This window comes from Centruroides sculpturatus, unplaced genomic scaffold (assembly GCF_000671375.1).
Source record: "Centruroides sculpturatus isolate CEXI.00-Female unplaced genomic scaffold, Cexi_2.0 scaffold415, whole genome shotgun sequence".
Lineage (NCBI taxonomy): Eukaryota > Metazoa > Arthropoda > Arachnida > Scorpiones > Buthidae > Centruroides > Centruroides sculpturatus.
In genome coordinates, this window is record NW_019384825.1 from 77,863 (window position 1) to 93,494 (window position 15,632).

Below are 15,632 nucleotides of genomic sequence, written 5' to 3' on the forward strand. Positions count from 1 at the left end.
AAGAGAAATACTGCTTCATTATAGAAGATATTACTCAAGACTTGAAATTATTAAACTAAAAAAAGTATGAACTACACTTACCAATTGCTGTATATTTGTTAATAAACCATGACTTGCTATTTCCATTAAAATCTTTGGATCATATTGGAAACAATCCACAAGACGTGAAAATGCTAAGCATACACTTTCAACTGATTTTTTATCTTGATGAGTCAAGCGAGCACTAAGTAACTGAAAAGATTCTTGAACAAGAACAAATTCTTCTGGTGTAAGATTTTGACAACAATTTGCAGTAACAGCCAATGCTGCTCGTTGTGCATTTATGGAGAAAAAATCAAGATACATTAAACATGCAGCAACACCTCTCTGAAAAGAGAAAACATTAAATTTTTATACTGTTGATCTAAAATAAGAACATAAAAAATTATCATCTTTTCTACATTACAAAAGAAAATTAAGTTCGGCTTTTACCCTCATTAGGGCTAAAAAAGCCAAAAACATTTGCTTTGCACGTATGTCAACAGCACTGCTAGAAACGAAAAGTCAGTTTATTATTTGTTCTAGAACAGGAAAAAAACTGGGTTTATTTAATCTGGAAGTAACTAAAATTGAACTAAATGTCAATTTTAAAAACATTGAGTTTAATATTTATTTTTATTAACTCTTGACTTATTTGATTTTTGAACTCTCTTTTTGAATCAAAAAGATATGAACGCTATTCCTATATATATATATATATATATATATTATAGGAATATCATTCATATCTTTTTGATACACAGTATATACATCAAAAAGATAAAAAATGTCACACAGCCAATCTGAATCAGAGTTTATCTATCTCTCAGTAATTATATATTTATTAAATACTTTCCTAATTATTGTCATATTTATAGTAGTTATGGATGAAAACAATTCCTATTGCAGATGATAATCACAGAGTATCCAGTTTCATGTCACAATGCACTTCTATTTTATCTTTTGAAATTCACTTTCATTTTCCAATTAAATTTTTATATCAAAATTTTTTCCAAAATATCCATCTTGTACATTAAATGCTATTAATTTAATCCAATGCTACTGATTTAAAATAGCTTGCTGCATTTGCCCAGCTTTGTTCAGGCCTTTGAAGGACTGGAAGATTATTGACATCAAGTGGGAAGAGAAAAACAATAGTCTTTGTAACTAAAATGTACATTTACTGACCTATGTATTTATAATAATGAACTGACAAAAAAAACACAAAAATTGCTCAGACTGAAGTTAACAAGATGGGACCCTGACATGTTCGTCTCAAACTTAATACTGTACCTTTGCCATTCTACTATGCCTGAGCCATTGAACCTTTTAAATTTCTCTTCAGCTGTATCATCTACAGCAGGAATGGGCAACCCACGGCTCTCATTAATACTATTTTGCAGCCCGCCTTGCATAAAATATGAACAAATATATCAATTTCCCAGCATAAGGAAGTATGCAGCAAAAATTCAAATATTATTTTCTACAACTTATGTATGTGAATAGTTATTCCACAATTAATTTAGTACAAATTAAAACAAGAAACCAGCTAACAGACACATTAAACTAATTTAAAACTAGCAGTGACTAATATTTAATCAAATAAATCAGATATATTACATTTACATCAGTTCCAGAAACTAAATTAAGTATACCTATGCTAATTTATAATTATTATATGAATAAATAATTGTGATTTACCAGCATGTTTTTCGACGTGCCGACAGTCGTAGCTAAGGAACACACTGGCCATCTGACTGCCAGCGTTCCAAGCCAAGTGCATAGGCGTCCACGAGAGGCTACCACTAGTATGCAGAAAAATGTCATATGAAGCCAGGATAATTTAACCTTGAGTGAAACTACATTGCTTAATTGACGGCGGGCGGCCGGCACTGTATGGCCATACGACCACCAACGCAACGGATTGCAGTTAACATGTTAATATACAGATTCTTTGTTATATTTATTAAATCCTAAAGCTGGAACTATCTTATAAACACACAAATTTACACCTTCCTCTCAATTTCTAGCATTCACTGTTTAAAAAGCAAACGTTTTCAGCCAGATTCAGAGGCTTGTGTCAAGTTAGACATTCTCTCTATCAAACGTGTATGTCAGGTTCAAAGTTTGGAATAATACAGTTTTTCTTTGATGTAATTCTTTTTGAATTAATATATACTATATTTACATGAATATTAATATAATTTTAAGAAATTAAATGAATAATTACAAACAAAAATATTAAAATGCCTCAAATAATATAAGTGAAGAAAAAAAATTAAAAGTATTTCTCAAAATGTAAATTCATATTATTATGTGTATTATTGGTTGTCACTATTTTTTAAGGGTTAACTAATACAGACTGCCATGCCTTGAATATGAATATAGATTCTTTATTGTTAATGCAGCTTCCTTTAAGTGCTGCAGCAAATATTACAAATGTCTTCATGGGTCTTAGTTTATGGTTACCGAACATACATTTTAAAAACTTTACTTCTGCTCATTTGATTTTACTAATAATAAAAACATTTGTTTTTTAAATTACAAATGCTGGAAATTGAGAGGAAGGTGTAAATTTTCATGTTCTTTATTATATTAACACATACTGATTCCTAAATCTCAATCTAAATATATAAGATTACTTGTCCTGACTGACTATCACCACCCAGAGCAAACTGCTAAACCTAGAGGTAAAATTTGGTACACAGTTAGGGTATGCCATGAAAACACACAAGAAGGGATTTTTCAAAATTTTCCTGCAGGGGGAGAGAGAAAGCATTAAGACCTAACCTGAAGAACAACTTCTACTGTACTATTTTAGATGCAATTTTTTTGTTTTTATCTGCGTTGTGGTAGGGTATGCCATGAGAATGCACAAGAAGGGATTTTTCAAAATTTTCCTGCAGGGGGAGAGAGAAAGCATTAAGACCTAACCTGAAGAACAACTTCTACTGTACTATTTTAGATGCAATTTTTTGTTTTCAACTATGTTTAGTCTTCATTGAGTACTTAAATGTATTAAACTGATAACATTTTAGACATTGTTATAAACATTTTTATATATTTTGATTTTTTAACCAAACGTTTGAACTGTTTTAAATTCGAATTTGTTATTGCATATCGGTTCGATTATAGAACAATTCTAAGCATTCCAGAAAATTGATTGAATTAAAAATAGTTTGTTTGATTCTCAGCGGTAGGTGTTATATAACTACAAGTAAAATGGCAAAACTGTATTTGGAACAAGACTATGTCTCAGACTCACAACTAAGCGGAATCACTTTGACGCTCAAGGCAGGTCTTGTGCTCATTTTCCAATCTTCTTTGGTATCGCTGCTTTTGGGCGCTATCGTTCAAAGTTCACCAGCCATGACAATAAGGTCGTCCACGACGCATTTTCGATGAAATTAACCTATCCAATTTCAAAATTTCTCTCCATTGCGTGTCGGCCCGGGTTGAATTTTTGTCGACGTGTAACGAAAATTTCCCATTTTTGAAAAAATAATCGTGGCTATTGTATCGTCTGAGATTATTTTTTATTTTGCACAAACACTATACAGTTTAACCCAATTATAACGTCATCGGATATAATGACAACCCTAATATAACATCATATTTTTATCGGTCCCACGATATTACTATACTAGATAATGTTAAAAAAACCCACTTGTAACAACATAAAACCGTTTTAATGTCATATTTGAAGCACTCCCAAATTTACAAAATTAGATTACAAATTTTATTTAACATAGAAGAAACAATGTGTTCAGTCCTAAAGTCAGAGTTCACTTCTTAGAATGACTGTGGGTGGTACTCTCCCCACCTGACTTTGGTGGGGTGAGGTGCCTGTTTTGCCTGTTTGTAGAAGAGGGTCACCATTTTGTATTTTGATTTGGTTCTCGGTCCAGACTACCTACTGGATTCTTTATGCGCAAATGATTTGTGCACCTAATACTCTGTGCCAAATATCAACTCTTGAATGTACTCCTTCATACCTCTATGCTGGTAACATAAAATGGCAGTATGCTTTTATAAACAAGACATAGTCTTGTCAATTACTATGGTTGTTGAAATACTGAATATAAATGGGGTTTGCTTGTAAAATGAAACCAGACTGCAGGCATAAATAGATCATGAAATACAAATACAGTAAGATCCCACTTAACGCGGGGATGTATTCCTAGACAACAAAGCACTAAGTGAAACAGCATTAAACAAGGTCATTTTAACAGAGTAAATAGAAATAGGATAAAACATGACCAAAAACAACCAGATTTTACTTTAAGTTATTTTTATATTCATTTGTATAATAATATATGTTAAATAACAAACATATGCACACAGAAATGTAAAGTTCATTTTTTGTAACTAAGGTCCTGGCTTTTCTGAAATTCTTGTTCTTTTGCAATAAAGTCATAAAGTTTCATTTGTCGCTTTTTTCTTTCCTTAAGCAAATGTTGGTAGCAGTTAGTAGCGCATCCAAAATGCCTCATTTTACTTTTGCGCTTCTTTCAAAATCTGGGTCATTTGCTACAATTTGATCAAGGATTTTGATTATCGTTACCAAACTTTTACTAAGAAAATCTGTAGAGAAATTTTTTGGAATCTCTATTTTTCCAGTTCCACATGAATTCCATGTTCTGCCAAGTTCTTGAAGGTCATCATCGGTATGGCTCTCACCAGAAACCTGCAGTAACTCCTTAATATCCTGCTCATCTATATCTCCTAGTCCTGCTATATTAATTAGGTTGAGTTTGGAACCTAACGATACAGCAATAGGCTCTTCGAGAATTCTTTGATACCTTCAACCATAACTTCTACCACACTTCATGCATTTATCAGTTAATTCTTGCCAAGCAAAGTCGATATATTTTTTCCAAAATTGCATCAAACAAACATAGATTTAAAGAAAGTAGACCTTTTTGCCACCTTTTGCTGATTGGTTTGTGTTTGCAAATAATCATATTATATACAAATCAATGAAATGCCATGATAATTTAAATCAGTGTAAATTATGAGTGTTTTTTAGTCTTCAAGCGGACCGTGTTAAACAGGGTCTTACTGTACATATCAAAAACAAATACAATTAACACTGCAATGTAAAAGGAATTTAATACAGATGATATATCATATATATAATGCCAAACAACTACCAAATTATCAGACTATAATTTGGCAATGTAATTAATTATGTCAGTTGGCTTTAACTATAAATTGGGTTTGTGAATATATTATATAAGATATATATATAAGTGGCATGACTTCACCATACACCACACACAAAGTTTAATTAAAAGGAATTATTGTAGGTATATTTGAAACAAACTTCTTAATTTTTTCCATTGATTACACAGGTCTGCAAAAAAAAATTTTTCCATCTGCATGGAATATTTTTGCTCAATTATGTGTTTTAAAGATCACATATTCTAAAAAATGACTTCCGTTACATCCATCATGTAAAGATTTTTTTGCAAAATAAAAAACTCTTTATAAAGAGTTTTATAAAAACTCTTTATTTATTACAACGAACTAAATATATTATATTTTCTTACAACTAATCAACAAATTGTTTCTGATATTTACACACAATTTTAGGTCCACTCTTTTTTCTTATGAAACCTTTTCTTCTTTTTGATGCTTCTCCAAACTCATTTCCAATTTCCTTCGTAGTCAGGGTCCTTAGTATTCCCCAAAAACTTATGCACTACATTCTTGAAAGAGTCCCATGCTTCTTTTTCCTTTTCTCCTATTGTTTCCAGAAATCTGCTTTGTCTCGATCTTCAAGTTTCAATTTGAAATACGAAAATTAAACTTTCTTCACAAAATCATTTATGTTTCTTTGTTGACTTTTCACTGAGTATTCACCACAAACATAACAGAAGCTGTCGGGAGAAATTACACAACCTCTGCAAGCCATATTCCAGAAATAAAAACACAAGCACAGTAGTGTTCGAATGCTGGATATTAACTGAGTGTGGCATTAGATGGCCAGTGAGATACTGAACTTATTTAGCTTGTTGAAACATGATCTAATACAACAACAGGTTGTTTATATTTATTCCTAGTATCCCAGATAACATGTCAAAACATGCTTAATCTCACCAGTAATATTACTCACTATCAATTTTTAACCTGTTTCTATACGATCATGAGCCCTTCCTCCTAATGCTAAAACTACTTAACCCACATCCCTCTACCACTACTCTCTTCAACCATTAACATTTTTATTTATTACCAAGTCCAGCTATAATTGATAGAATTAATGTGAGAAGTCTTCATTTTAAGGCCATAAAAAAAACTAAATTTTAAGTTAACTAGGAATTTTATGCTAAATACAAACAAAAACTTGAGTGTAACAAAAAAAATTGACAAGATGGAATTTTTTTGGTATTTTTTTGTTTTTACTAAGTTGAAATTTAAGAAAATGTATAAAAATCCTACACAGTTTTTTACTTGCAGACCTATGTTGTTATAGTTTTTGTTTTAACAATACACACATTTTATACAATTATCAAATGCTTTTTCTCTCCAATACTAGAAGCTATTCATATATTTTCTACAAACAAAAAAACAAATGGAATTTCTAGATTAACTTTTTAATATTAACTAGATGAGCTTTTTCTTAACTAGTTTCTGAAAGAGTAAATTTTTCCCCATCTTGCATATAAGTTAAATATGAAAAAAATTAATTTAAAAAATAATTAACTCATATTTTAAAATTTCATAATTCTATAACTGGACTCCTTAATAATATAAGAAAAACAAATAAATGGTAAATAATACTTATCAATATTCACAATTACTATTATTACAGTTATTTTATTTTCATACATTGTTACTTGAGACAAATGTCTATTCAAAAAATAGCCAAAATGAGGATAAACTCAACTCTTTGTTGTTTATAATGATGATTACTATTTATTTTTAACATTTATAAATAAAGGTATATTATTGTTATATTAATTTGTGTTAATATACCTATATATTTAGCTTGGGATGGAGCATTTGCAACAGAGCAGTCAATATTAAAGTAAAAAAAAAAAAACAAAAGTAACAATGGGATTCAACAAAGACAACAAAAACTATTTCAATTTATCATAAAATATAAAATTTTGAATTAATGTTACTGTTAATTTTAAATCTTAATAGTTCTTACGGCATGTAAAATGGCTTTGCTATGTCTTCTTGATAACATCTCCAAAGCTGTAAGTGATTGTTCAGCGACATCCATACATTGAATAACTTGAAGCTAAAAATTTATATAAAAAAACAACTCAAAAAATTATAAAAATATTTTGTAAGATTTTTAGATATTAATAACAAATTTTTAATTTAGCTATAAAAATCATTAGTATATTATATTTAATTAGAAATATAATAACTTTTGATACTACTATTTCTAATTTTGAATATTCTGATATTATAGTTTTGAAATATATACAAACAAAAACATTAAAATTTACTTTAAAAAATTATTTAAAATATTGATAAAAATATGATGATTCATCATTTGTTAAAATAAACTGAATTTAAAAATTACATTTAAAGGAAGCTTTTATTAAAATTTTTTCACTATTGTAATAAAAGATAAAAAAAGCAATAATTAAAAATATTTCATAAAATAAAATTTTCATTAATTTGCCCTACCTTAACAACTTATTATATTAAAAATAAAAATGTATTACCTTTTCAAGGAAGACTGGTATTGCTTCAACAACAACTGCTGAAGATCTTGGTAAAGCTTCCATCATGTATGTTAAAGCACGACATGCATGATTCATCTAATTAAATTTAATAAATATTTAGTGTAAATTACAAAAATTTCTTGAAAAAGCTTTAAGATTTTACCATATCAAAATTATGTTCCATTGACAAGAGATTTATCAAAACAGGAACAACTTGTTTCACAGGAAAACCAGCTAAAGTATCTTCATTGCCCATAACTAATAACTGGCACATTTCCATTACTGCTTGTAATTGTTGTCCTTCATCCCCTAATGCTTGCAAACCTTGAAGCAACTGATGAGCTCTGCTACCTGTAAAATAAATTTCCATAGTAGTTAGAATATTTCAATACTCATTCAATGATTTTAGGGAAAAAATTATGCATAGTGTTGATTGATAATTTAATTTGATATTTCTTATTTCAATTTTGGATCATAGCATTTCTTAAATATTAATTTATACAAATATAAATATTCAAATATGGAAAAAACATTAATTAGAAGCAAGCAATTTTGCATTTTATCCAATTATTCAAAAATGTTACCATGTTAACATTTTCATAGTAATTTCTTACATCAAAATTATTGTACAACATAATTTCACTAGAAAATGCTCTCTAATGCTGCTATTAATAACAACTTTAGGTTTCCTTAAAAACAATGCATTGTTTCCTATCTTCAAATGTTACAGTGTTTATCTTTCAAGAAAATGAATGTAATATGAATAATTAATATTAGTTATACATTAATAAATTTTATTAGTAAGATTTAATAAGGAAGGTTGAAAAAGGAAGAGAGGGTTTTGAGATTAAATTTCTAATGTGAAAAAAAATATTTAAAATAATACTCAGTATGCATGGTTAACTTGCTTTTCTGAATCTTGTGAGAACAATTTTTTTCATATTTTAATAAATTATATTTGATTCTTTTATACTTAGTGTGATATACTTCTGAAATTTAGATCTTGGTTGATTGAAAATTTAACCACCATCATGGTTAAATTTTAATAGAAGCACATTGTAAGCTAAACAAACAGATACTAAAACAAAGTAATTACTAAAGTAAGTACTACAACAAGTTAATTGTGCAGTAAACTAATCATGAATTTAAGAACAACCCATCTTCAATAAATACTATTCTAATATGAAATATAATTAATACTGTGAATGAAAGAAAATATGACTTAAATTCTGCTGTAATATCCTCAAGAATTGGCTATCATTCAGAAATTCTTACAGATGGCATGATCCAGTAGTATTATGTCAGGAATAGATTAATACCATAGTCAGTGAGTGGATGTGACAGATCCAACAGTTCTCTCCTAACAGCAAAAATGTAACCAATGTAAACTCTGTTTACAATACTTAACTAAATATATTTTTAAAAAACTTTTGTGGTTTGTTTGATACAGCATACTTTGTTACTTGTCTAAAGTACACTATTGTACTTAAACAGTTAAAATTACTATAGGACTGACTAAATGCATAGATTTAGATTAGTTTAACTAATTTATCTGGTTCATTTTTACTAATTCTTGAATGATTAGGGATATAGTAAAAAAAGTTATGGTCTTTTGTCTTTGATAATGTAGTGAAGCAAGGGTAAAGAGTGTTTTAAATAAAATATGGAAACAGTAAATAGAGGAAAAGAAAAATGTAACAAAATAATGTTCTAGTGATTTTTATTTTCAGTTCTGGTGCTTATTGAGAAACCAAGTGGAAAAAAAATATGTTCACTTTTTTTTTTGAGTTTGAGAAGATAAACAAAAGAGCTTGAAAGCACTGGAATATTTTTATTTTGTTAATTTACTATTTTTTTTTAATGTTTCAGGAGTACTCAAGTTGGAACTTCATATCTTCATTTGAAGATGAAAGTGAAGTGCATTCATGGCTTTTAATAACCACCTTTGAAATATTAAATATAATTTCCTATCCTCCCATGACATCATATATGAACTTTATTTAGCAAATTAATTCAAGACAGAGATTTTGATTCTCTATTAAATCTTTGCTTCCTAAATTATACAATCTTGACCCTGAAATTCATTAATATGAATGTTTGATAAAGCAAACTAACTACTGATTCATATTAAAGTAACTTGACTGTAATAAATAAATTGATGTGAAACAGAACCTTAATATTTTATTATTTTATAATAAAAGGTAAATTTAAAATTATTAATATTTCCACATGACAATTTGTGCATTTCAAGACACCTGAGATCTACAGTTTAAACAGAAAAAATTAAATTTTATCAGATGTTAATATTAACTCTAAGCTCTGAAAATTTCTTTCTATGTACCTGGAAGACAACTGTTGTACCCCTCAGAGTACAAGGGTAATTTGCATATCAAAACCAGTCAAATAACTTTTCCTTTGACTAATTTTGTCTCAAATAGATTAATGTGATTTTGGCTAATCATGTTTAAAGAGTTACTCTAGATTTTACTGTAACTAATTTAATATGATTTGACTGCCTTCAAAGATACTTGATAACTGAAGGAGGGGAAAAAAATTAATAATTCTTAAAACAATTTTTAATTTTTAAATTCATTTAAATCAATTTTAAAATGAAAACATCCTTTGACATGAGATAAATAATGAATAATTATCTGTGATTATTAATGAAATTCAGTAACAATTTGATCTTTACAAGATAGTTGGCTTGTTTCCAAGTTTTAACAGAAATTTGTAATTTAAACTTTTATAAAAATCAGATAAGATTTTTTAAAATATATATTTATAGAAAAAACTATAAAAAGTTGATTTACAGACATACATTGAAATTCTTGGGCACACAAAAAATTATGCATAAAACACCATTATAAAAAAATTTATTAGAGGCAAAACATATCATTAAATCATCATTAGTTATACTATTTTAATATACAAATAAAAATTTATTTATGTAAATATGAGATCTAATATGAAAACAAGAACAATGACAAAAGTGAAATAGTGAGAAATAGACAAATTCAACAATACTTATTTTTCCAAATTTTGCATTTACAAATTTAAACACAGTTTATAACTTATTATTAAAGGATCAATAGCATTGTTTATAATATTTTATCCTAGTGATATAGAAAACTGATATACTCTGATTTTGTCAACAGCATGAAGTTTATCAACTGTATTTTTTAAAATAGTAAATATCCTTCAGCATCGAAAATGCACTAGCATTATTTATTGCATCATATTATAAAAAAAATAAGTCAATTATTGAAGAGATTTTATAAACTTATAATCAATGCATTCCTATTATTTGTAAATAGAATTTTCATTATGCATTTTGAAGTGTATAAATTAACTAAATCAATTTTTTAAAAGGCTATGAAATACATTAACTTACTTGCACTATTTCCAATAGATCTATGTAACAGATGTTGCACTCTTGGACCCAAAGCTCCAAACAAATGTGGCGGAAGACCTCTTGCTTCCAGTAATGCTAAAATTATAAAATAAATAAATATTAAAAAGCTAATAAAATTATTAATCCAGCATTACAGATATTCAAGAGATTTCAAATACATGTGAAACTAAGAATTATTGGAGTTTTTCACTGTTATGATCAATGATTAATAAGCTCATAATTGCTACTAATTATAAAATCAAAATTATTGTTCTGTTGACATTCAAATTTCATTTAATAAATGTTCTGTTAGAAAAATATAAAAAAAAATTCTTTTCTACATATGCTCAATAAAAAATTTAATAAATGTAATCAACAAGGCAATGATTTTTCAGAATTAAAATCAAAAATGATTATCCATCTAATTATATAAAAATTAGATTAAATCTTTGATATTTTGCAAAAAAAATATAATAAATTTTTAAACAATCATATTTAATTTATTGTACTTTTAAGAACTTCAGCTTATGTAAATGACACTTCTGCATTAATATCATAAAACTCAAGTGACATTTTGTGTGTCAGACTAAATTTTTTTAATATTTTAAAGTATAACAATTGCTTTTCAGCTTCACAGAACTGTCTATTAGTAAGTATATATTAGAACAGGAGATATTTGCATTGTTTTTCTAATTACAACAAGGCAGCCATGTCATACTAGTCAAATTATTATAGATTGTTTTAAGGTTATAAGAGTTGAAAAAAAAAGCAGTTCAGCTGGTCACTTTTTTACAGTTGAATAGCAGGATGTGGTTATAAATTTTCCAAAAAAACTTATATTGTAATAACTTGGAGCTGTCATGTCAGGTTAAAGGTTTCAAAACAATGTTAAATCATTTGAACAAAACTCAAGCTTTTTGAGTTTTCAAAAATTGAAAGTTTGACCAATACAAGTTTATATATGTTAAATTTTTAAAATATTTTAGTCAGCTTGTTACTTATTTTTCTGCTGATATGTAAATACCAAATAAAATATTTGTTATTAATTAAATTGACTTGAATTCAGAAAACATAAGAGTAATAAATTTTATTAAGTGAATATCTCCCTAGCTGTAGAAAGTTTATTTAACAAAAATGTACATTATCTGTCTGATTCTTTCCAAAAGTAAATAAAAAATGCAGACATCTTAACAAATTAATTTTTATTAAATCAACATGGTCATATATATATATATATATGATATATTGTAGAACACTTCCATGAATTGAAAGTAGATGCACACGTTGAATTTTAAATAATATATATTAATAAATAAGTTTATTATTTTAAATAAATATGCATTTATAAAATTGCTTGTATTTAAAGTTTTCGTTCTTTTCTGAAGTTTGTAGCAATCTGATGTTTGAATTTATGTTATTTATTATGAAAATTTAAACATTGAGATAAAATACACAACTGAACAGCATTTAATTTTTTTGCAAGGTGTTATAAAGTTATAAATTTTATGAAATTTGAACCAGAGACAGTTACTATTAACGTATCATTTTAACAAATATTAGAATAGGTGTTTAAGAACTGAGCTAAATTAATTTATACAAATTAAATCATCTGAAAATGTTTACAACAAACCAAAAAATAACCATATTTAACTAATTTATACTTTATTGCATAGNGTTTGCAAATAATCGTATTATATACGAATCAATGAAATGCCATGATAATTTAAATCAGTGTAAATTATGAGTGTTTTTTAGTCTTCAAGCGGACCGTGTTAAACAGGGTCTTACTGTACATATCAAAAACAAATACAATTAACACTGCAATGTAAAAGGAATTTAATACATATGATATATCATATATATAATGCCAAACAACTACCAAATTATCAGACTATAATTTGGCAATGTAATTAATTATGTCAGTTGGCTTTAACTATAAATTGGGTTTGTGAATATATTATATAAGATATATATATAAGTGGCATGACTTCACCATACACCACACACAAAGTTTAATTAAAAGGAATTATTGTAGGTATATTTGAAACAAACTTCTTAATTTTTTCCATTGATTACACAGGTCTGCAAAAAAAAATTTTTCCATCTGCATGGAATATTTTTGCTCAATTATGTGTTTTAAAGATCACATATTCTAAAAAATGACTTCCGTTACATCCATCATGTAAAGATTTTTTTGCAAAATAAAAAACTCTTTATAAAGAGTTTTATAAAAACTCTTTATTTATTACAACGAACTAAATATATTATATTTTCTTACAACTAATCAACAAATTGTTTCTGATATTTACACACAATTTTAGGTCCACTCTTTTTTCTTATGAAACCTTTTCTTCTTTTTGATGCTTCTCCAAACTCATTTCCAATTTCCTTCGTAGTCAGGGTCCTTAGTATTCCCCAAAAACTTATGCACTACATTCTTGAAAGAGTCCCATGCTTCTTTTTCCTTTTCTCCTATTGTTTCCAGAAATCTGCTTTGTCTCGATCTTCAAGTTTCAATTTGAAATACGAAAATTAAACTTTCTTCACAAAATCATTTATGTTTCTTTGTTGACTTTTCACTGAGTATTCACCACAAACATAACAGAAGCTGTCGGGAGAAATTACACAACCTCTGCAAGCCATATTCCAGAAATAAAAACACAAGCACAGTAGTGTTCGAATGCTGGATATTAACTGAGTGTGGCATTAGATGGCCAGTGAGATACTGAACTTATTTAGCTTGTTGAAACATGATCTAATACAACAACAGGTTGTTTATATTTATTCCTAGTATCCCAGATAACATGTCAAAACATGCTTAATCTCACCAGTAATATTACTCACTATCAATTTTTAACCTGTTTCTATACGATCATGAGCCCTTCCTCCTAATGCTAAAACTACTTAACCCACATCCCTCTACCACTACTCTCTTCAACCATTAACATTTTTATTTATTACCAAGTCCAGCTATAATTGATAGAATTAATGTGAGAAGTCTTCATTTTAAGGCCATAAAAAAAACTAAATTTTAAGTTAACTAGGAATTTTATGCTAAATACAAACAAAAACTTGAGTGTAACAAAAAAAATTGACAAGATGGAATTTTTTTGGTATTTTTTTGTTTTTACTAAGTTGAAATTTAAGAAAATGTATAAAAATCCTACACAGTTTTTTACTTGCAGACCTATGTTGTTATAGTTTTTGTTTTAACAATACACACATTTTATACAATTATCAAATGCTTTTTCTCTCCAATACTAGAAGCTATTCATATATTTTCTACAAACAAAAAAACAAATGGAATTTCTAGATTAACTTTTTAATATTAACTAGATGAGCTTTTTCTTAACTAGTTTCTGAAAGAGTAAATTTTTCCCCATCTTGCATATAAGTTAAATATGAAAAAAATTAATTTAAAAAATAATTAACTCATATTTTAAAATTTCATAATTCTATAACTGGACTCCTTAATAATATAAGAAAAACAAATAAATGGTAAATAATACTTATCAATATTCACAATTACTATTATTACAGTTATTTTATTTTCATACATTGTTACTTGAGACAAATGTCTATTCAAAAAATAGCCAAAATGAGGATAAACTCAACTCTTTGTTGTTTATAATGATGATTACTATTTATTTTTAACATTTATAAATAAAGGTATATTATTGTTATATTAATTTGTGTTAATATACCTATATATTTAGCTTGGGATGGAGCATTTGCAACAGAGCAGTCAATATTAAAGTAAAAAAAAAAAAACAAAAGTAACAATGGGATTCAACAAAGACAACAAAAACTATTTCAATTTATCATAAAATATAAAATTTTGAATTAATGTTACTGTTAATTTTAAATCTTAATAGTTCTTACGGCATGTAAAATGGCTTTGCTATGTCTTCTTGATAACATCTCCAAAGCTGTAAGTGATTGTTCAGCGACATCCATACATTGAATAACTTGAAGCTAAAAATTTATATAAAAAAACAACTCAAAAAATTATAAAAATATTTTGTAAGATTTTTAGATATTAATAACAAATTTTTAATTTAGCTATAAAAATCATTAGTATATTATATTTAATTAGAAATATAATAACTTTTGATACTACTATTTCTAATTTTGAATATTCTGATATTATAGTTTTGAAATATATACAAACAAAAACATTAAAATTTACTTTAAAAAATTATTTAAAATATTGATAAAAATATGATGATTCATCATTTGTTAAAATAAACTGAATTTAAAAATTACATTTAAAGGAAGCTTTTATTAAAATTTTTTCACTATTGTAATAAAAGATAAAAAAAGCAATAATTAAAAATATTTCATAAAATAAAATTTTCATTAATTTGCCCTACCTTAACAACTTATTATATTAAAAATAAAAATGTATTACCTTTTCAAGGAAGACTGGTATTGCTTCAACAACAACTGCTGAAGATCTTGGTAAAGCTTCCATCATGTATGTTAAAGCACGACATGCATGATTCATCTAATTAAATTTAATAAATATTTAGTGTAAA

At 27.0% G+C, this 15,632-nt stretch overlaps 1 protein-coding gene across 1 annotated transcript in view; it reads right to left on the minus strand.

Moving 5' to 3' along the window:
* The window catches only part of LOC111630013 (E3 ubiquitin-protein ligase TRIP12-like), a 189,689-nt gene that overhangs the window by 76,526 nt on the left and 97,531 nt on the right, over positions 1 to 15,632 (minus strand). Inside the window, exons 9-11 of the mRNA XM_023374005.1 lie at positions 15,506 to 15,601; positions 14,977 to 15,069; positions 82 to 366 (exon numbers count right to left, since the gene is read on the minus strand). Coding sequence (XP_023229773.1) covers positions 82 to 366; positions 14,977 to 15,069; positions 15,506 to 15,601 — 474 coding nt within the window. The remainder of the gene's footprint in view (positions 1 to 81; positions 367 to 14,976; positions 15,070 to 15,505; positions 15,602 to 15,632) is intronic.